A 24,309-nucleotide genomic window follows, 5' to 3' on the forward strand; every position below is an offset into this window, starting at 1 on the left:
TTACTTCTAGCAAGGTCTTCTTCAGACTCTTCACCAAATACAAATGTAACAAGATAGAAAGACAGGCCGATATATATACACACAAACATTACTCCCCTCCAGACTATTAGAAAATTGTTCTGGAACATTCTAGCAGGTGGCTTTCCCTTGTCAACTGCACTTTCATTTATGATATGGGGAAGACCACAGAAAAGATATGCAAAGTTCTTAGAAAAGCGGGCATTAAAACTTACAGGAAGGGAGGGAGAAGCATCTTAAGAATAGCCAAGAATGCAAACAAGAAAAAGGAAAACAGAGAAGAGGAAGGGATTATCTACGAAGTGAAATGTAAAGAATGTCAGAGTGTGTACATAGGAGAAACGAAAAAGAGACTGAAAGACAGGTTGAAACAACATAGGGATGATGTACGACTTAAGAGAGAGAGAAATGCGATATTTAAATACTCGAGAGAAACAGGACATAACATAGAGTGGGATGAAGCTAAGCAGATAAAAAGGGAGAAGAGATTACTAGTGAGAAAATGGAAGGAGGTCAAGGAAATAGAGAAGAAAGGTGAAGAAGACACAATGAACTTGAATGGTGGACTGAAGTTAAACAAAGAATGGATCAAGGGGCGTAGAAAGAGTGGAAAGGACAAGAGAGAAAGAGGAGAGAAGAGGGAAGAAGAATGAAGGAAAAAGAGCGTGAGATAGAGAGTCCAACCACATTCCATATGGAAGTAAATATGTTTAGCATTTTATGTGAAAGTACAGTTGACAAGGGAAAGCCAGCTGCTAGAATGTTCCAGAACAACTTTCTAATAGTCTGGAGGGGAGTAATGTTTGTGTGTATATATATCGGCCTGTCTTTGTATCTTGTTACATTTGTACTTGGTGAAGAGTCTGAAGAAGATCTTGCTAGAAGGTTGAAACGTTACATTTAGTTTATGCTTTATAATAAAATAAATTACTGCCTTGGTCAGCATATTGAGTTTTTCATTACATTGGTGTCTAAAAAGGGTTGGACACACTACAAAATATTTCATAATTAAGAATTTTAACTTTCGTTTAAAATATAATACTAATCCTAATAATAATAATAATAATAATAATAACACATGGCACGACAGCCCTCGAAAGGGTCTTGGCCTGTCTCCCGGCTGCGAGTCTCCCTCCCACAGTCCTACCTAGACTAATCCTAATACTTAGTATATAAATGAACTATTGCACCAGAACGGGTCAATAAAATTATATAAACTTAAAATCATAAAATGTATGTATAGAATCTCCTTCTATTTATTTTCTTATTGTATTTGTACTCATGTATGAAAATTGAAAATAAAGACGAAAGGAAGTAGAATTAAAAAGTTGAGGAACCGTTTAAATTCAGGAATCAGACGTCCTCGTTTATGTAAGGTGCCAGGATACTACTAAACGCAAACCCTTTTATGTATGCGGATGGAGGAGGGCTTACTTCGGGGATCCCTGCCTTTTTTTCGTTTTTAAAGTTCTTGAAAGGCAAAATAAGCGCTCTTTTTAAGGAAGTGTGGTTTTACCACTTTGGTTTTGCGCGAGTTCCTTACTGTTTTTAAATTTTTATTTTTTTTATTTTCTCAAAATTTCGGGAGGGGCTATAGACCCGTCAGCCCCCCCTGCGCATTTGGACTAAGAGAGTATATATAGAAGTTTTTCTTCAGTGCTAGGACGATAGAGGAGTCCACCAGATGGTAATAGTCGTCAACCTTCAACCCTCCCCCCTTAAGAGACGAAATTGATTCATTTGTTTTTTCTCGTCGCTTTTCTGCCACTGTTGGTTAATCGCGGTAGATGCAGATTAGTGGTGATAAGATTAGATGGGTGAAGGAACAATTACAAACACACATGGACACATCACAATACAAGCCCCACAGCAGATTATACTGGCTAAGTCAGGCGCCGGAGCCTCGTTAGTTTGCAAAATGTAGTCCATGTTCTACTTCGTGGACGAGAGGTTGAATTTTTTGGTGCCTTCACAAAGACCTTATATCCCTCACGCACCACTATTAACCTAAATATACAAATAAACGACATTGAATAAATCAATCAATAAACCACCAATAATTACTGTATACTGATTGAGAATAACACCCATAATACCAGGTGATCCGTTTGAGATGTCAGAAAAGTCAGGTGGTGGTCACGTCACAACAGCGCACACAGTATGTCGTATGGTATGCGAATCGAAATTTACATCCTTTCTGCTTATATTACAACAAACTGCTCACAGATACGTACATTAACCTCTAGTATATAAAGGTTTACTGCTCTGACATCTCAAACGGATCACCCGGTACAATAATTCCACTATGTGTAATGATATATTTGTAGTATGGCATTCAAAATAAAACCTACATATTAACGCCTAAGTGTGTAAATACATTAGTTAATCACTCGCTTATAAAACTAAAACACACACTAAAATAAAGTTTCGTGATAGCTTACCCCCCCTTTTCTCTCTCTCTCATATATATCTATATATATATATATATCTATATATATATATATATATATATATATATATATATATATATATATATATAAATCACAGCCCTGCAGATCTGAAATACAGACGAAAACATTCTCATTGGTTTGGGTAATGGCCTCCAGAAGTATTTCCTGATTTCATTCACGATGGGGAAAAACTTTTAGTGAAGTCTGCTAACACACACAATATATGTATATTTCCTCCTGGTTGCTAAACTTAACATCTCACTTGTTTTAATCATCAGGCACGCTAATAAAAAAAGGGTTTACGTGTATCTTCGCTATTTAATCCTAAGGTCATTGAATATAAATTACCCGAATTCCCACAGAGGTCGTTAGCTTAATAACAGGCCGTAGATGGAACACATTTATGGGGTGTTGCATTATTCTGCCGGAGTCCCAGCGCACGAAGAATTTGGTAGGGTTGTAAACAATGTCATTTAACGGCTTTGGCTGGGCGAACAGGCATGGTAACGAAACGAGACTTGGTAGTCTCTCTCTATCTCGTACCGAGTTGTAAACGATTGTCTCGATCTCGTTTCGAGTTGTAAACGATTATCTGGATGTCGTTTCAAGTTCTAAACGATTGTCTCGATCTTGTTTCGAGTTGTAAACGATTATCTGGATGTCGTTTCAAGTTGTATGCGATTGTCTCGATATCGTATTTAGTTGTAAACGATTGTCTCGATCTCGTTTCGAGTTGTGAACGATTGTCTCAATCTCATTTAGAGTTGTATACGATTATCTCGATCTTGTTTCGAGTTGTACACGATTGTCTCGTCTCGTTTCGAGTTTTGAACGATTGTCTTGATCCGGTTTCGAGTTGTATACGATTGTCTCGATCTCGTTTCGAGTTCTGAACGATTGTCTCGATCTCGTTTCGAGTTGTATACGATTGTCTCGATCTCATTCGAGTTGTAAATGATTGTCTCGTTCTCGATCTCGCTTCGATTTATCCGTCTAGCTATCATCTCGAGATTCAAGTTTATTTTAAGTCAACTTTGTGCATACTGTATATAGGTCATTCGGGACTGGACCTACAGTTTAAAGTGGGATCCGAACTACTATGTTATCCCACTGGGTATCAAACCGAGGGGCCCTTGAATACAAGGCGACGACGTTACCACTACGCCATCAAGGAGGCGAGTCATCGTCTCGAGACTCGAAATATACATAGTATAAAGAATATACTCAGAGCATCATCGCGCGAAAATTCGCAACATATAAAGATGATGAAGGTAAACAACTTTTATTAATTACGTTTTGCTATTTGACATCTCGTTTAGAAAAATAATTACATCCTGAATATATGCAAACGCGTAGCACAGGCTCACAGTTACCACAAAACGGATTGACTTTGCAAAATAAAATATATGACACAGTATAAACAATGAGGTTTGGTATGTCTGAAAAAGTCTCATAATAAAGAATATTTGTTTTAGATAAATGTTTCAAATATCATATTAGTGTCTGGAACTAGACTTAAGAGTCTGGAACGTTAAGGCTCGGTCTTGTTTAGATTTTACAGACATCTGTGTTGACATGTTTCGAAAGGTCTCGTGCTAGCCTCGTCTCGGTACCAATCGTGGTTATTCAGAAAGTAAAAATGAATACATTATGAAATTAATAATTACTTTATTCAGAAAGTAAAAATTAATTTATTCAGAAAATAAAATTATTTTTTTCAGAAAATAAAATTAATTAAAAATGGTAATTACACATAGTACTGTGTAGTATTTTGACTATTTTATCAATTTTCTACCTCCTATAGCTTAATTGAAAACGTTGGAAATGAATTGTTATGGGCTTCTCCGATATCATTATAATTAACGTTTTTGCCTTGCAATAAAAGTGTTCCGGATTAAATTCCAGATGTATAATCATTGGATTAAGAATGTACTGTGGTTTGGATCCCACTTTAAACCAGTGGTGTTGATGTTGACGATCCGGACGATCCAGTCCAGAAGTATTGTGAGGGTGAGGGTTTGGGCGAGTCATGAGAATGAGGATGTGTGAGAGTGACGGTGAGGGTGGGTCATGAGGGTGAATGAGGTTGATTTAAAACGAACACTTCTGCTTTAAACGGTAGATCTAGTTTCGATTAGCGCACGTAACCATACGCTATCATGTGTTAGTTTTGCAGTGCATCCGACAGATGGCAGCAATGTAGAAGCTGACTGTCGGAGCCTGAACAGGGGAGTGGAATGGGTAGCACTAAGTTACTTGGGTTTAAGAGTTCGTAGTTAAAATATGTTCTTGGTCATTTCATGGTTCTGAACACGGAACCGGTATTGGTGTTAAGGTTGTTATTGTTTTTTTAAGTTAACATGTGTAGTTATTGTTCTGAATTTCATGGGAATTATTGAGATTTTGTTTTCAATATTTTTTGTGTTGTCCATATGGCGGGTTGTTACAATAAGTCTCCAAATGTTTGAAAATTGTTGCTCAAGTCATTTTCCTGAGACCTCTACGGTAAACTTTTGAAAACTTCCACAGCAAATATTCGAAAATTGTTGCTCAAGTCATTTTCCTGGGACCTCTACGGTAAACTTTTGAAAACTTCCACAGCAAATATTCGTCGCTTGTCATCGAGAATAATTTGTATAGGTTAAGGAAGCCTTACACCTAATGCCCATCTGAGCCGGCCCCCGTGGTTGAGTGGTTAGCACATCGCGCTACGTCGCCAGGGGTACCGGGTTCGGATCCTTGCCTGGGCATGGATGTTTGTGAATGTCCATGATTTCATCATATCATCACTCATCCCCATCTTCGCAAATTAGCCAAAAGTGGCACAAAATGCGAAGTGAAATAAAACAAATCGATCAATCAATCAATCATACCCATCTGAACGTAAAGTGGATTTAAAACAAACTTAAAAATTATTTTGATTTCGTCATATACAGGGTGGCCACAAAGTGGGCGTACCCCTGGGTTTTCGTCGGAAAGTATGTTTAATTGTTGTGGATTTGAAATCGTTCAACCATGATGATACGCATGAAACTTGATTTTAAAGTGCAAGCCGTACCGTATTGTCCTTGTCACGTTAATGAACTCTCTGATGCTGATAGGACGTGGCGCAAAACATCTGACAGGACATGGCGCAGAATTCAGCCGTGCTACGATCATGATGGCCTAGATACCGATGTCCTGGACAAGTGAACTACCAGGTACTAGTTCACATCGCTATAACAACAACAACAACTATAGTATCGAATAAAAGGGGGTACGCCCACTTTGTGACCACCCTGTATAACAGGGACAAGCCTCGCGCACTCCTATACTCTGTCCCATATATCTCTGGAGCAAACGAACGAAAACAAGTCTCTGCGCAAGTAGACGGCTCCACCATAAAACACTTGAGAGGGAACGGGAACAGGGGGGACAGCGGCTGCAGTTTCCAGCTTTCGCAGTAGAGTGTACTGCTCCGCTCTGTCCTCGATTTCCCCACCTTCTCTGCCGCTATGCGTGGCCTTGCTCCAGAGATAGCCGGGACAGAGTATAAACATTAATAAAGCCAGTCATCTTCATCATCGCGATTAGCCTACAGAGGCAGAAAAGCAGAGAAAAATAGAAAAAAGAAGAGTTGAGAAGAAAAAGAGGGAAAAGGTGGGGATAGAAGGAGAGAAAGAGATGAAGGGGAGCAGATGGAGAATGGGGATGATATTAAAGCCTTTGTCCCCGTGCAGCCAGAGGCTACCGATTGCATGAATTAACCAGCCAAGCCGAAAACTGCATTAACGATCGAAAGCCACGTTACACAACGGTTAATATCACGGAAGCAGAACGGTCTGTTCCCCCACCGCAATATGCCGTCCACCAGAACAGAGCCAGGGACCCGTGGAATATCAAATACTGAGGTTTATTGGGATAACATGGGAGATATTGACTGGGGCTGGCTTTGGTGTGTTTGTTCTCTTCCCAACGCTTCATAACCTTCCTTTTGGCTTCGTTCCAGGATTCCAGACTGAGGGACACGTCTTCTGTCTCCCTGGAGACTGCTGCAAGCTCCAGAAGCCACAGACGGAGTCCACAAGTGGATGAATCATGCCGCACAAGATTGGATTTTCTGTCGAGTACGTCTCAGGTATGATGATCTTACACTTTTTGCACCTGAACGTAATGTTGGCATGTTTTGGTTAATAAAAACTGTAATTGATCCCAAACACTAAAGACAAACTGTTTGCATGTATGTTTATATGCTGTATAATACGCGGTGTCCCGATGCGTAAGGGGTCTGTCACAATGTGCCTGCATGCAGCGGCTCTGTGGTTCACTCAGTCTATAACAAATAGGTATCTGGAGTTAAAGGCGTGCGGGGTGTGATGTTGAGGGGGTTACTCTACCTTTACATACACCCCTGCACCCCATATATAGAGGAAAGTACATAAATATGGAATATTTTTGTAATATGGAATAATATGATATCTCTCCTGTATAACGCTGTAAGCAAGAGGTGGGAGCGGGAAATAATGACCAAGTTAAAATAGTAGCGCATAGCTATTCATCCTGTTTTGAAAAGTTTTGGGTTGCTATCCCTGGAACACCTTTCGCTCCTGTCCCATCTACCTCCGATGCTTGGGCTCCAAACTCTGCCCACCAAGATATCGCTTCAACGTTACAAGCACCGACTACATCTGGCAAAGAAAATAACTCTATCGATAGTTTCTTCAGTGCGAATGGTGCAATTGAAGCAGTTCCGAAAATTGATGAAAATTTGAACTATTTTTCTTCCTTCAACATTCGCTTCCTCATGGTGTCCATAACCCCTATATCAAGTTTCAGCGCAATCCGTTGCTTCGAATGGGCTCCAGAAATCTCTGAGTAGGGCAACTTTTATTGTGAACACCCGATACTTATGCTGCACACGTCACTGCATTCCGATGTGCTTGAAACTGAAGAAACTCGTTTCCAAGGGATTAAGGTTCCATCTCCTCCCCCCCCTTGGAGGTGAGGTAAATATGCATTTGAGAATACGAAAACGAGCAGAAAAAAGGATTTGCTTCAGACGATAAATTATTCCTTTTCCAGTTTGTGATTGATGTCTCTTCACATCTGAAATGTTCGAACCTCTCTTGTCCTTTTCTCGATCAATCAAACCCGATATTTTCCTTTCTTCAATTCGAGGCTTGCTCTCTTCACCGTTTTGACAGTCTGATTGGGGATTGCTTCTTTTTTTTCAGAATTCTCTCGCGCCTGTTTAAAATTACAGATGCCACGAGGCGATGATGTGATTGGGTAATTGACTTACACAATTGGATTATTGAACTGAAAACCCCTTACAGAGAGCCTAATTTCAAGAAAAATAGTTCTCTAAAGTTTAAGGCATACTTTTTACACGCGTCAAGTTCCGGTCTTCGTTTCATGACGTCATAAAAACAAGAAGAACGTTCAGAAATATCAATGACATTAAAGTGATAGAGTGGTGGAAAGCGAGAAGTCGAGGCTCTCTTGTTGAAGCAAATTTTATTAGAAAATTTGCCTAACTATTTCTATTAGTGGACAAGAAAGCTACCAGCGTGGTCCAATGAGAGAAGCAATTGCCAACTTAGCTGCGTTACGCTGTTTCTTTCCAGCAAGTAATTAGTAGCTACTTGCCGCTATGAAATAGGGATGCAGATATTCGAATTCGATTTGTTTCAGCCGAAAGATCACTTCCGCTACTCTAGTGTGACTTCTATCCATTGCTGCAGTCCAAAAAATTGTTCAGGATATACCCTACGTTTCGTAAAACTTTGAGTGAGACCATATTTCTATTAACTTTGGATTATGTTTTAATTAATATGAATGAAATGAAATAACTTTAAAAAATGTCATTCATGTTAGAATAGATAATGATTACATGAAAGATGCATATTACAATAGAGAAGTCATTTTTAACATAAAAAATATGAAAAGCTAGGATGACCAGACGTACTCTTTTTAAGAGTATTATACTCTTTTAGAGGTTCATATAGTCTATACTCTTTTCAATTTGCAAAAATCCCCAAATATACTCTTATCCTTGCTATTTAATTTCATTCATTATTTTACGCGTAAAAATCCACAGAAAGAAAAGAAACAATGATGTGTAAGTGGAAGTCAGTGTACAAAGATTTAGTACAGTCTGGGTCAAATTTAAAAATGATTGTGCCTCTCATGAAATTCTTGTTTACTCTGCCTGGTACAAATGTTGATTGTGAAAGACTCTTCAGTGTTATTAAAACTTATTGGCGAGAGGATAAAAGTACACTCCTGGTGTCAACTCGAACAAGTAATGAAAGTGAAATTCAATTTGGACAGGCAATAAAGGACGATTTAAACATACTCAAGAAAGCAAAATTGTCCCAGAAGTATGAATGATGGCACCCATTGGTGAGCAAGTATTTGTAATTAGATAATTACATTAGACCCATAAGTAATTTGAATCTTTAGAGTGTAGGCCTATTTTATAGGGGCTATAATAGAAGCAATAACAAATAGCCACCCTTATTTTTGTTTTCTTTTTATGTTTTGTGCATGCGCACCTTCAACCTATAGACTATACTCTTTTTGGTCAACAAATATCTGGTCACCCTATGAAAAGCGTATTTTAGTAATAGCATTTAAACATAATGGCTAAAGTGGTATTTTATAGGCTACAGTTCAGCATGTTACTGTATCTCTTTCTTGTTGATATTGGTTTTCTTAATTATCAGTTTAGATACTGTTAATAACCTCAATGCTACAGCAAATTACAATAAATATGAAAAACATGAAAAAGAGAATAAACTAACAACAATTCTCTTCTTTTCATTCCCTCTGTATGGAGACCTCAATTGTCACGTATAACGATAAGAACCTTTACTGTCCGCCGCCAATTGTTGCGAGAAAGGGAAACAAGAACATTGTTGAATGTTCACATCTCATATTACTCAAGCAAGATCTGCATAAAGAGACCAACGAAGCTATAGCAAAGATTTTGTTAAAATTAACTGTACATAATTTTTACACAATTATTATTCACACTAATGATGGCGTTAAAATGTTGTGAATCGCGTGTTCGTATCCTCTCCCCCGTCAACATTTTGTTCCCCATCACATAAAAGCCAGCATAGATATTTTACCCTAATAATCTCACTGGAGCAGTGGCGGCGATTGGGTTCTAAAACTGGGGGCAAGGTGCCAAAGGGGGGGCAAGGACAGTTTATTTTCCCTTGGTAGATAAGGATTAGCATTGTGTGGGAGAAAAAGTGGAAAAAAGTGGGGATACAAGTGCCCCCTAGCCCCCCTAAGCGTCGCCACTGCATTGTAGTAATGGCCAAATTACATAAATAAATATTAACGAAACGAAAATAGAAGATATGCACATCGTAGCAAAAGGTATATGTTAACGAGTAAGGTAGGTTAATCAGAGGGTATACGGCATATACCGTCGTATACCCTTGACTACAGCTCTGTCTCTATCCCATTGGGCCGGAACCTGCGGCCGAGTGGTTAGCACATCGCGCTGCGACGCAAAGGGTCCTTGGTCCGAATCCCGCTCGGGCTTTGTTATTTGTGAATGTTCATTCATCAATTTCATCACTTGCCCCCGTCTTCGCAAATTAGTCAAGAGGCACAAAACGTGAAGTAAAACATACTAAGTCAATCAATCAATCTATCTATCCCATTGGGAAAAAACTTGCAAAATTGCTAAAAAAACGGCCGCTAGATGGTGCATTTTCTTTTGCATAGTACTTTTGAAATACGTTCTCTTGAAGTTGAGAGCTTCTATTTCGCAAGGAATCATCAAATACACAAAAAAACAATTAAAAGTTTAATCTATCCCTTCACATCTTTCGTCCGTCTTGTCATAAGATCAACTTAAATTAAAAGTTATTATAATAGGTGTTTTCTTAGAATTATGTAATATATTTTAGATTTCTACCATCCCTTTAACTGTTCAATCATCCATCGAAGTAAGCAGGGATCTCTCTTTTTACAGTTCATTTTACTTTTCATGAATAAAAAGGTACCGAAACTAACTCTTTTGGGACAAAGGAGTTTGTTCTACGTGTGTAGCCATGCCATGTGTTCTGACTAGGGATGGAAATTTGATATCGCGATATATCGTCAAGAAAATATCATCACAGGCGATACGATATTTTTTTCCGTATCGTGATATCGGAGATATTATATCGTATCCACAATATATATCGCCAAAATATCGTCATGATATATGTCGTCAAAATATCGTCACGATATCGCTAAAATATCGTGACCATATATCGTCGACAAGATATATATCGCTAAAATATCGTGACACAACATATATATCGCCAAAATATCGTGACGATATATCGTCTAGTTGATATCGCGTGGTCGATATTTTTTTCAATATACCGGCGTTGACCAATATGCCTCCGTTAAAACTCGATCCCACTAGGGAAAGACACATCTCCGCCGCATCCAACATCACAGAACCTACACGACCTTGAACTCTCCCTAATAGATAAATCACTCTTCTTCTTTCTATGTTATTCTTTTTCGGTTTCGTTTCATCCGCTGTTTTCTGTCCTCTTCCTTGACGACAGGAAGTTCCTAAAACTTCCGAAATTCCAGTCTTCTTTTGTTTCCGCCCTTCAGTTCTTTTCCGCTTAACGTCCTCCTAACGTGGAATCCCTAACCCTACCACAAACATGGCGGTTTCTCAACAAAACAAAACTTGGCAAGTTTCAGGAACCACAAATGCCGACGAGGTTTTCAAAAGTTCACATTGAGGAAAAACAAGCAAGGGGGCCTACTTGTTAACAGGCTTCTGGAAATTGAGAAGGGAAACCTTGGGGATATTGATATTGATTGATTGATTTAGTTGATTTAGTTTTGTGCCTCTTGGGAAATTTGCGAAGATGGGGATGAGTGATGAAATTGATGAATGGACATTCACAAACAACCAAGCCCGAGCGGGATTCGAGCCCGGGACCCTTGGTGTCACAGCGCGATGTACTAACCACTTGGTTACAGGGTCCGGCCTTGAGGATATTACAATCAGCTGATATTGTACAGGGTGTCATTTTAATGGCGCCCACGGACCACAGATTCGTATAGAGGACATCAAAACAAACAACTTTTCTCAGTAACATTTCTCTCGTTGGTGCGTCGATTCGACGCTACAGCCGTTCAAAAAAGATCGTTTCGCTGCCTGGATGCTGGCAACCCAACACAACAGTTGATCGTATCCGTGACGTCATTTCCTGCGGCGAAACAGCGCACGGCAGTGTTGCAAGGAACAAACACATTTTGTGGAACCAACCACACTACATTATTAGCTGTAAAACGAAGCGAGAAACGCGTCCAGTAGACCGAACATCATAGCCTCAGGGGAAGGGGGGAAAGTGAACCAACGATATGAGAAATGGTAAAAAACGTATTCAAAATGAAGTGTCAATATCGGATTTTGTCTCAGCCTACATGTCAAATATCAACAACAACAATAAACATGTGGCTTACATGTGGCTGTTTACGCCCAGCAACACGTCAATTATATTTGCAAATCTTGTTGCAAGGTTGATATCTACAGGTTTGTGTCCAGATGCCTTGTGTTTTTCTTTGTGCTGATAACGGAAGTATCCGAGGTTCACGTTGTTACATTATGGTTAAAACACGTACAACCAAGTAACAATCTAATGATGAATCAGTAGCGATTATACTGCCCTGTTCACAGTTGCAAACTATTACATGTGTATCCGGTGCGTAGATAAACACAGTCGCCGGAGAGTTTGTTTTACTAATACTTATATCCCTGTATTTTCAACCATTTTTGCCACTTGTCTCATTTACTGTTCTCATTGCAATTTCCATAGTTCCTGAGTTGGGAGAACATTTTACTGAAATATCCAACTGGGAAAGATCAGTTCCTGAGATGTCACTGTTCTCATTGGAATTTCCATAGTTCCTCAGTTTCCACTGTTCTCATTGGAATTTCCATAGTTCCTAAGATGGCACTGTATTCATTGGAATTTCCATAGTTCCTGAGTTTCCACTGTTCTCATTGGAATTTCCATAGTTCCTGAGATGGCACTGTATTCATTGAAATTTCCATTGTTCCTGAGTTGGCACTGTTCCCATTGGAATTTCCATAGTTCCTGAGATGGCACTGTTTTCATTGGAATTTCCATTGTTCCTGAGTTGGCACTGTTCCCATTGGAATTTTCATAGTTCCTGAGATGGCACTGTATTCATTGAAATTTCCATTGTTCCTGAGTTGGCACTAGTGTAATTGGAATTTCCATAGTTCCTGAGATGGCACTGTTTTCATTGGAATTTCCATAGTTCCTAAGATGTCATTGGTCTCATTGGAATTTCCAAAGTTCCTAAGATGGCACTGTTCTCATTGGAATTTCCATAGTTCCTAAGATGGCACTGTTCTCATTGGAATTTCCACAGTTCCTGAGTTGAGAAATCCTGAATCGGGTATAAATCAAGTTTCAAGCCTTTACCAATCAGCTTCATTGACTCATTGCACACACCATTATTTCCATTGACTACTAAAAACAAGAGGCCAGAGGCTGTTCTTTGTGGTCATGAAGAAATATAGGCACCTCGCTGCTCGCCTGTGCAGAAAGAAGAAATAGGAAACGAGATCCTAATACCGAAACAAAAGTTATTTTGAGCCCAGTGTAAGGTTAGAAGGGTCACACCCTGATTTCTGCCTCATCGACCACGCCCTTGTAGCTTGAGCTCCAACATTCTGGAGAGGGCGGGGGGAGAAGTAATTTCGAAATGTCAGAAAACGGTGGGAAAAATGGGCGAGCATCAAAGCAGGAGCTGTTGAAAGGGGAAAAAATCAACGAAGAGTTTCATTTCCTGCTTTCGTGCCAAGCGGACGGAGCGAGGATCTGTAATTCCCGAAAGAAGTCATTGCTGGCCGAGACTTTACATCACTCCCGAGGCGCGAAAACAATGCGGATGTTTCATTGTTCTTCAACCAGCAGGGATCTTCTTTTCTTCTCCGCAGTCTTAAGACCGAAGGTACAATGCCATTGCCATTGTCATCTCTCTCTCCTGACTTTACTATTCACAGAAGGGGATTCATTAAATTTTGGTCCTTGTGTTATTATTTGTTTTGGGCCCTGCGGACATTATTATTATTATTATTATTATTATTATTATTATTATTATTATTATTATTATTATTATTATTATTATTATTAACAGTTTTGTTATCATGGTGTTACTTCCATTAATTTCATGCTTTGTGTTAATAACACTTGCAAACCTAAAAATATAGATTAAAAAATATTCATTAAAGCTTCGCTTTCGTTTATAAGGTCCACTTGCACTATGCATTTCGCCACACAACACTAATACCGCACACGCACCAAAGGAAAAGAAACCGACACTACATTACGGCAGCCACATTGGCCGCAAACTGAGAAACAAGGATGTTGATTTCAACCGACAATATCCCTCCACTTGACTTTAAATTGTTGACATTCAAAATGCCTACATTCCTCTCTTCGAGGAACAATTGTTTATATTCGAGCACTTCTGCGTGATCTCGCTGGACTTTCTTTGCAGTTTGCCATACAGACTTGCACTCCGGTTAAAATGCAGTACTGAAAATATGATTATTATGTAATAAGTTATTTAAACTCTAGAAACTTCTTCATTCTACTTGTTTCATGAAATAAGAAAGAAAAGGACTTGATATGTTATTTTATTTTGCTGTTATCACAAAATTAAAGAATTGTAATATTGTCACCTCTGCCCGTTCAGTCTAATTTTTGTGCTGTCCACAGGACTTGTGGCCCATAGGCTGTAGGCTAGGATAACCTAGTGGCAAATTTCCCTCCTGATTTCAAGTGGCATATTTATAATTTAAGTTCCTTCTCTGCCTTCTTATCTGGAATGCATTTTGCAGACTAGGGAGGCTCTGGCATCTCGACTCACGGCCAGTATAATCTTCCGTCGTGTGCTGTCCTTGTGTGTTAGTGATTGTCCTTTCATCCATTCATCTTATCATCAATCGTCCTCATCGTCGCGATTAGCGAGAAGAGGCAGAAAATAGAAGTAAAATAAATCAAATCAATCAATACAGATGTTCCCCTATCTTCTGATATTTTACACGAACAAAATGTTCTGAATTTGTAGTTGCTCCACGCTCTGCTTTCTATATTGATGTATGGGGCACCAGCTTCATCTTTTCGCACTTCTATTTCTTTTAATTATAACTTGCCTATTCCTATACAGCTCGGCCACAAGGAAAAAAAAACCTTCCGTGAAAAGCGTTCGCGCATCTTCCCTGCCGTTACCGGTGCTCGGGTCAGTGTTGCCAGGTCAGACGTGAAAAAATCGTGTTCCTTGTGAAACCAGAAGATCTGTTACAAAATCCGATGATCTAATAGTAGCGGATGAACGACGTTCTCGGGGACGGGGGGGGGCATAGGCGTGTGCACTGGGGGGCAAGTTAACGTCCACAGATTTTTTCCAGCGAGGGGGGAAACAATGTATTTTTATCAGGTGGGTAAACGAAACATATTACCCCGTAATAATGTTGCCCTCTCAGGAAACGCCACTTGAGTTTGAAATTATCACGTTCCGGCATCCCTATGATAATAATGGATGTAAATTACTGTGACTGAAATCAACTCATACATCTGAAATAATAGGTACCTTTATGTCAACATTCATTGTCCAGAAGGAAAGTGGGTGGCGACCATCCTTGCACTTCCTTCTGGAAGGCCATGCCGCTATATAATTTTGTACAAAATTAAGTATTTAAGAATAGTATATTATGGATAGAAAATTAAGTATTTTCAAGTCGATAAAAGTTTATCTAGCAAATTTCTTGTTATTAGCACTCACATGCTTTATTTGCCAGTTATGCTGCCTCTATGTTGCTGCATTCAATATATATACATTGTGTGTGTGTGTATGTATATATATATATATATATACATACACACACATACCTGTATAAAATAATTTGCCCACGCTACGAAGTCAGTCTTTCTACCTAGTAAGGCAAGGACGTTTCACTGTGTTTGTGTCACTTCATCCATTTCATCAGTTTTTCATTCATCCATATTGTCGTACTTACCCGTAGAGGCACAAAAGCGACGTAAAATAACTAAAATAGAAACAGATTTTCTAAAAATAGTAATGTAGTAATAGTAATAAAATAATAATAATGTCCTAGCACAATTAAGTATCGTTTGGCATAATTTCAAAGTTCAAACAGCACTTTTCATGTCTGACTGGAGTTCCACTCTATCTCTCCCCTCCATGTTGAAGTAAGATCAGCAGGAAACGTGTTTTTGAGCAGGCCGTCGGAGGTGCAATAGTGTGTGATGTTTGCGCGAGTGAGTCCAGGAACGGAATGACAATATGGCAACAATGGCGAAGGTTGGCGAGCAGCGTAGAACACGTGATACTAAGAGAGAGGGAGACGAAATGAAAATTGGTATCTGCGCAACGGCAAAGATATGTGTATTGCACTCTAACCATGTATTTTTATGTATAGTTTTAGAAGAAAAAATGACTAACTTCTCCCTAATTTTCTATGTACGAGGGAGAATCAAATGAAAACCGCAATTAATCTTTTTTCCACTATTTTAATGCAGGGATAATGTTTGATTGTACATTATTTTTCTATATAGTACCCTCCCAATTCAATGCACTTACGCCATTGGATAGGTAGTGCTTTGATACCGCGTGAGAAAAATTCTTTCGGTTGACTGCGTAGCCACTCGTGCACCGCGAATTGGACGTCTTCATCAGACTTGAACCTCTGCCCTCCAAGGTGCTCCTTTAATGGACCAAAGATGTGGAAATCAGATGGTGCCAAATCTGGTGAGTATGGCAGATGTGGTAGGCACTTGAAGCGTAGGTCATCGATGGTTTTCATGGTTGCACAAGCAGAATGAGGACTGGCGTTATCATGTTGAAGCAAAACACCTGCACTCAGCAATCCCCTTCGCTTTGTGCGTCTCACTGGCCTCAAATGGTTCTTGAGAAGGTCGGTGTAGGTGACACTAGTCACTGTCGTACGTGGGGGCATGTAGCGTTCCAGAATAAAGTCAACATGACTTTCCCTACAGAGGGCTGGCTGCGAAATTTCTTTGGTTTCAGCGAAGACGAATGTCGCCATTCTTTGCTTGCACGTTTCGTCTCCGGTTGAAAATGGTGCACCCAACTTTCATCCCCGGTGACAATGTGAGCTATAAAGTCCTCACCCTCCTCTTCATAATGCCTCAGCAGCTCTTGACATGCGTCAACCTGACGGACTTTCAGTTCCTGCGTCAGCTGTTGAGGGACCCACCTGGCGGACACTTTTCTGTAGCGGAGTTCGTCATGCACTATGTGTTGTACTCAACCGAAGCTCATATTCGGCAAGGAAGCCATTTCAGCCAGGGTGACACGCCGGTTTTCCTGAATAAGCCGATCTGCTGCAGCTATGGACTTCTCTGTCACAACTCACTGAGCCTGACCCGAACGGGGAGCATAAGTCAAGAGAGTCGATACTTCTGTGAATTTCTTGCACCAATCATGGACTTGCCGCTGTGACAGGCAGGCGTCCCCATACTTCGTCTGCATTCTCCGATGAATATCAACCGGATTCACACCTTCACTCCATAAAAATCGAATAACTCCACGCTGTTCCTGCTTGGTGCAACTGCGTAGTGGTGCCGCCATCTTGAATCAGCTGTTACTCATATCCAACCCCACCTACCGGCACTGCTTTGTACTACCAGATCGGAAAGATGTCAAGGACTGTGTCTGCAAATTTTTAAACTCCTAGAAATAAAAATAGATTGTTAATGGCCTTTTTGCGGTTTTCATTTGATTCTCCCTTGTATGTAGCTCAAAGGCAACTATCCACTCAACTCAAAACTTCCCAATAAGTCTTTTTTACTTCAATACTTATTTATGCGTACCTAACAATTGACTATAAGCTATAACTTGTTGAATGATGAAAACCACTTCTTTCCATCAATTATCTATTTTTCTATATCGTTTTCAACTTATCTACATCTTTTTGTCATACTTCTACTTCATACACTATCCTCAAACAATTTATTCACATTCTTTCACCTTGTGCTGCCATCTAGGTTTCTTCTAAGAAACTCCTTCCTTTCCATCTCGTATAATTGAAATATCTGGTTTGTAACAATTCATTTTTGAAAGAAATAGTCACACGGCGCTACTCAAGGAGGACACCCTGGTTTGGGGCCCTGGGCTGTCGCCCAGCCATTAAGCCGCCCCTGTATGAACAGATTTGAATCATTTCATAGAATTGCTTTCTTGTGTTTCAGAATCGAGCTCGGACGGCGTTGTAAATGGGTTTCCATTCTTTATGATCCGTTCTATCTGTTCTATCTTCTTGTTTAAATATTTCACTACGTCTGGATCGGGGAGGAAGCTCTCTGGTGTTGCTGTGCTATTTGGAACATCTGTTTCCGTGTAGTTCCAATACCGTCGCTTCAATATTCAACTATCAGAGAATCTGTATTGCGTCATTTTTTGCCATAAATTCTTATTTACGAATATGAACGGATATTTGGATGTGGCAGATACATTTTGAACAAATCAACCACATCTTGACCAAATAAAAAAATATATTTGCACATTGAAGACTAATTTTCATGGAATGAAAGTGAGAGAAAATTACAGTACAACCTCGTTAATCCGGACCCAAATAAGCCGGACTTTGCTTAATCTGGACAGGCAAAAGGCAAAAAAAAGCAGAATGCAAGGTTTTAAACGTGGCTAGAAGTCAACAAGAGAACTTCCCAGAAAAAAGGCAGTCAACCACTGATGAAATTCTGTTTCCTGCAGACTTTGTACTGTACTGTATAGTGTATTTAGGCCTATGCCTTTAAATACACCATAATAAACGTGTTCTGTTGTTATAAACGGAGTTTTAATGCACTTTATACTGTTCTTTTAGGTTATTTAAGTTAATCCGAACTTTCGTTAAACCGGTCAACTTATCCCCCCATTAGTCCGGATTAACGAGGTTTTACTGTATTAATTTCATTTTTTATATGTTGCGTTCATTTTCTGCCACTTTTGGCTAATCGCGACGATGACGATGAGTGACACTCACCAATAACATCCATACTTAGGCCGGGATTCGAACCCGAGACCTCTGCCGTCGCCCTATGATAACCATTCCGCCACGAAGGTCGGCTCAAGTTATTACAATATTCTCAAATGAAGAATAGCCAGTGCGAATTGAAAAAAATCTTATACGGGGTGTGCCATGAATCGTATTCGCTAGTTTAACGACGTAGTGCGCCTATGAGTATAACTTTAAAAGAGTGCCCGCAACTCCCACGAGAAACTTTTAACAGTAAGTGCGTATGAACCGTACAGTAGACCATCTATAAATGACAGAATATCTTATCGAGGGAGTTATTTGAATAGTCTATTCTGCCACCGTAAACTTGTAGCTAACATTGTTCGTGATAATTTCTCAATACTTAAATCCATTCCTTTGCATTGCTGTTGCCCTAACAATTGTCACACACTTCGCATTTCACATACCTTTTGTTACATGCCATCACTTTTCGTCACTTTTGTCCCCGCACTATGCTTAACCTTATCTACAAAGGCAAATATACTGTCTTTCCCCCCAGTTTTTGGACCTTGCCCCCCCCCCCCGGTTTTGGAAACCAATCGCCGCCACTGCCTACCATGCATGGTCGTAACTTTGGAAGGGGGATCAGAATCGAACTTTGAGTTTAATCAAAAAGTTTTCTATCACATAAAAATTGAATAATTTTCTAAATAACTCTTAACTTTGCGAAATCATAAAAATTACCCATTACTTTACTTCTCAGGTCCGAGGAGGTAAACTTGTAAATTTTAATAATCCTGCACATTTTAGGATGGCAAGTGCCCCTCTTGCCCCGCCAAGTTACGGCTATGTCTTCCCGCCAGTGTGAATGCGTTTTCCCGCCATTTTTGTATGCAGCTCCTATTTTTTCTATTACGATGATGTTAATTGATCCCTTCCGTACATGGCTAAACTATAGAAATCTAGTGTCTATAACTTCTTGTTTCTTCTTAGTAGCGTTGATAGAATTTTAGAATAACGTATGTCAACAGTCTGTGTTGGCGCCACCGTCGAACAAAGTCGATCGTGTCTTCTCCCCATCAATCACCAATGAGAAAGAAGAGAAGACAAGCAGCGTTTCAGGATGTAAAATATAGGTATCCTTCCACGTAGTTTCCTTGACAACCATTCTTTATAACGGCTCTTTCAACCGCCCATCCTTTTCACATAACCTTTGTCATTTTCTTTGAACAAGCTGATATAATTTCTCTCCGGATATGGTAAACAAATAGACTGGAGGAAGTGACGACCGTGAGCTTCAATGGATTATCTCCAGAAGTTTCAGTATTCTGGGCTACATATACTTCCCTTACAGTATATTATAGCTATGGTTTATTTCCTTTCTGACGCGTTTTATGCAAATTCTTTTACTGTTACCTCAGCAGGCATTTGAAACAAGTTGCCACCTGAAATTCCAATTGTGACGTTCGAAAAACTGTTAAAAATTATACATATTATACGATGGTTAAGTCATAAGTCATGGCAACTATTTTTTTACTCACGAACAGGGGACAACACGAAAAATCTAAGATATACGTTTGAAAGTGTATGGAATGATCCTTCGAATGAAGCCACCAGATGAAGTCTGGATGCAGGAGACTCTCGTAGGGAAGATGCAGAATACAGAACATTGGACAACCGTGTTTTATTATGGCATGCAGGGCCGGATTAACCTATGGGCAACTGGAGCAATTGCCCCGGGGCCCCCACCAAAGGAAGATGTGAAGGGCCTCCACCAAAAAGAATGAGATGAGTTACACATCGATCAGCTGACTATAGTTGGGCGCTATATGGAAGGGTTATCTCCAAAAGAAAGGTTTCTGACCTTTTTACCAAATTGTGGTCACACTGGGTCTGCTATTGCTAATGCGTTATTGGAGTTTCTAGACCATCATAAGATTGATATACGTGACTGTCGTGGCCACTCGTACGATAATGCTGCGAATATGGGTGGAAAGTACAAGGTAACCAAAAACGTTCTTGCCGTTTTTGACGTCCCATTAATCATGCGCTCACAGAGAGGAAACGAAATGAATGACGCACGTGCCTGCCAAGCGATCGGGAGTTAGTCTGACCATCGACTGTTAGTAATACAGGCACGTTGCGCACACACAGCAGTCATAGCTCGTCCAGTGTCGAAGTGAAATGGAGGTATCGAAGCAGGTTGTTCGCGTGGGTTTGTTGTATGACTTTAAAGTGGGCCTGTCAGCTGCCGCATCAAGTCGCCGCATTTGCCAGGCATTTGGGGAGAATACCGTGAACGAACGCACTGCCAGGCATTGGTTCCACAAATTCCGGGAGATGTGAGCCTCTCGGATGAACCTCGCAGTGGACGACCACATGTGTTGGATGACGAGGCCCTGAAAGCAGCCACCGAAGAGGACAGTGGTCTAACGTGTGATGAACTTGCAGAAAGGTTCCATGTTTCCGCTGAAACAGTCAGACTGCACTTGCATGGGATAGGGAAGTCATACAAGTTAAGCAAGTGGGTACCCCACACATTGTCGGCAGCCAACAATTAACAACGAGTGACAGCCTGTTTGTCCTTGCTCACTCGGCACCTGAACACACCCATATTTGATCGCTTGCTCACTGGTGACGATGAAAACACAAAACATTTTGCCCAGGAGCCTCCACAAACCTTGATACGGCCCTGATGGCATGGACAACAAGTACACAAGACTACACTGTTTAGCAACCTTCAAAGTATTCACCCAAGTTATCCACTGTTCGATAGGGCATGGCTTGCGCATCCAGTGCTTCCCGTAGCTCTGTAAGGTATTCCCGTGCATTTTTACCACGGAGAACTGCTATTTTAACGTAAGATCATTGCTCCTGCTTCATGACCTCCATTTCCGAACGCTGTCACTAACCGACTGAACTTGGGTGCATGCTTATTACCCTACCTTTGTTCACATACACCATCTGGTGGCTTCTTTCGAAAGTACATTCAATACACTTTCAAACGTATATCTTAGATTTTTAGTGTTGTCTCCTGTTCGCGAGAAGAAAATAGTTGCCATGGCCTATATCTTAACCCACGTATAATGAAAATTAAATGTTTTTCTTCCCAAATAAAGTAGCGGGTGAATTATCGTCAAAGTATACCGTTTTGGACTGTGTTTAAGTAAGTGTAATGTTATGTTTTTGCTTGTACGTGCGTATGTGTACATTTGTAAGAACAAGAATATGTGTGTGTGTGTGTGTGTGTGTGTGTGTGTGTGTGTGTGTGTGTGTGCCCGTATCTATTGGTTAGATTACCATTCTTATATGCATTTTTTATTCCTCTGTAATTTTTATATTTTTTCTTTCTTTCTTTTTTCAATATTTCAATATTCCACATTCAAAAATTTTTGTGAACATGGTCAAGTGGAAGAAAAGGCTCCACAGCCTTAACTTCGCCATGTTAAAAAACGAAATAAAGAAATAATCTAAAATCGTCAAAGGTTGTTTGGACCTATTCAGATTATATCAGAGGTTATAGACCTTGGAAATGTGGCGACTTCACAAGTTTTTTTTATGGTAGTTCATAGTTTGTTTTCTGTTTCTGATATACTTAGCGTAATGAGCTACAATTGAGCCTCTCGGTCCTTTTTTTACCTGAAAGAAGCCTTTTGTACAGTTACTGACAATAAAAATGGGACACCCAGATCCTGAAATACTAGCTTTCCTGCACCATGTTATGTGTACTGCATAACTCTACTGCAATAAGTGGATTTTAATAGCAAATTTCCAATGGCAACTTCTACGAGACCCGTACATTTAGGCAACACACATAACATAACTCCTTACAGGGAAGCGAATACTTCAGGTTGTAGGTGTCCCATTCTTTTGCCGGTGACTGTACATCTTGGAATGCTGGTTGAAAGGACTGCCCTGACCAATCGCATTGTTTTGAATCTTCGTTACACATTCACATGTCAATTCTCTGTTACTTCAAAATGGGCGGTTCAAGGTCACTCTGTACTCCTCACAGTAGACTGCTTCTCTCCATTCTCTTTCTAGCACTGTTACCAGATACCTAAAAGTGGTTCTCACTTGAAATCTTGACTGAAATCCAACTTCATTTCTTTAAATGGGAAGGGGGGCATGTGGGATATGGTTTTGGGCTAGAATTTCACCAGGAATTCAGTGTTGAAGTCAGATTTATGAAAACTTGGATCCAAGATGACGGACATTGTCATGACATGCGCCAAAACGTTTCGCCCTAGGGCTAACATATTACTACCATGAACAATTGCTGCAATCTACACTCCCTTTTATTATATAAGGGGTGGTAAGGGACTTTTGACTCACCCTGTATTATAAATGAATGGTATTTAAATGAATTGAAAGTGGGATCCGAACCATTATGTACCTCCACCGTGTATCGAATCTGAGACCCCTTGATTACAAGGCTAAGCATAAATGCATTTAAAAAGATGAGATAGATATCTATGCACAGCTTCAGTTGCACCGTGCCGTAAAGGCACATTCAGGGGATGTGAGGGTATGGTCCCACACATTCTAAATCTAGATCATTTTGGAGGTGATGTGATAATCACCACTCTCTGGCCATCTCTACCTTCTAGGATTGCCTCAAGGTACCCATTTATTTGTTGGTAGGTGAACCCCAGAGCTGCTTTATGCAGGGACAAGGCCGGAAGAATTGCGACTTAGTTCATCCACCCGAGACGCGAACCCGGATCTCTCGTGTGGCAGTCAAACACCCTACCGATTACACAGGTCTCAGGCTAAAATGGCGACTAATCTACAGAGCTCAATCTGCTCACCAATCGTCTTTGGGGGCGTGTGCCTCCATGAGTCTCAACAACCTCAGCTGCGAAGTAAAAGCTGTAGGTGTAACATCGCTCTCCCGATACAACGACGTTACCAAGCGTACGTCGATTTTTTTTAGTTGTTTTAATTAGCTTCTTTGTAATGTGTTTGGGTATTTTATGTACTAATTTTACCTGCTTTGTACACTGTGGTACAACTTTTATCCAGTAACCGCGCTGATCAACTATCTCTCTCCCACCCGCCTGTTATACACTACGTTTAGCAACATGCTGTGTATCCAATGTTCATTTGTTTCGTCCCTCCAACAACTTTCGGTGGCTTGTGACTCGAAAATGCCCGATGTCAGTCGAAGAGAATTCAACTGATCGCTGATTCGTTATTTCCCAGCCGCCAGTTGTAAATGCGATCAGTATAGGCTCCGTAAAATTATATGGAGAAAATAAATTGTCTTCACCCCACCCCCCAACCCCCCTGTAGCGCCGTCCGTGCTGGATTGGCGCCCTAGGCTGTCGCCCGGCCCTTATGCCGCCCCTGTATGAACAGATTTGAATCATTTGATGGAATTCTTTTTTGTGTTCCAGAATCGAGCTCGGACGGCGTTGTAAATGGGTTTCCATTGTTCATGATCCGTTTCCTCTGTTCTCTCGTGTTGTTTAAATATTTCACTACGTCTGGATTGGCGAGGAAGCTCTCTGGTGTTGCTGTGCTATTTGGAACATCTGTTTCCGTGTAGTTCCAATACCATCCCTTCAATATTCAACTATCAGAGTGCCTGTATTGCATCACTTTTTGCCATAAATTCTTATTTACGAATATGAACGGATATTTGGATGTGGCAGATACATTTTGATCATACTCTATGTGATCAAAAATATCCGGACACCAGTCAAAATGTGTGTTGTGCATAGTAGGCCACTCTGTGGAGCCATCTACAGTGAGGTGAGGCAAGCAAGGGACCACTACAGGCAG

General features: G+C 40.3%; 1 protein-coding gene across 2 annotated transcripts in view; it reads left to right on the forward strand.

Annotated features, from left to right (window-relative positions):
- The window catches only part of LOC145980403 (centrosomal protein of 104 kDa), a 274,922-nt gene that overhangs the window by 67,473 nt on the left and 183,140 nt on the right, over positions 1–24,309 (forward strand). For both annotated transcript variants that reach the window (XM_083113475.1, XM_083113476.1), the window contains exon 2: positions 6,457–6,585. In XM_083113475.1, the coding sequence (XP_082969601.1) occupies positions 6,546–6,585 (40 nt within the window). In that variant the 5' untranslated portion in view covers positions 6,457–6,545. The remainder of the gene's footprint in view (positions 1–6,456; positions 6,586–24,309) is intronic.

This window comes from Lepisma saccharinum, chromosome 27 (assembly GCF_977018435.1).
Source record: "Lepisma saccharinum chromosome 27, izLepSacc3.1, whole genome shotgun sequence".
In the NCBI taxonomy this organism is placed as follows: Eukaryota; Metazoa; Arthropoda; class Insecta; order Zygentoma; family Lepismatidae; genus Lepisma; species Lepisma saccharinum.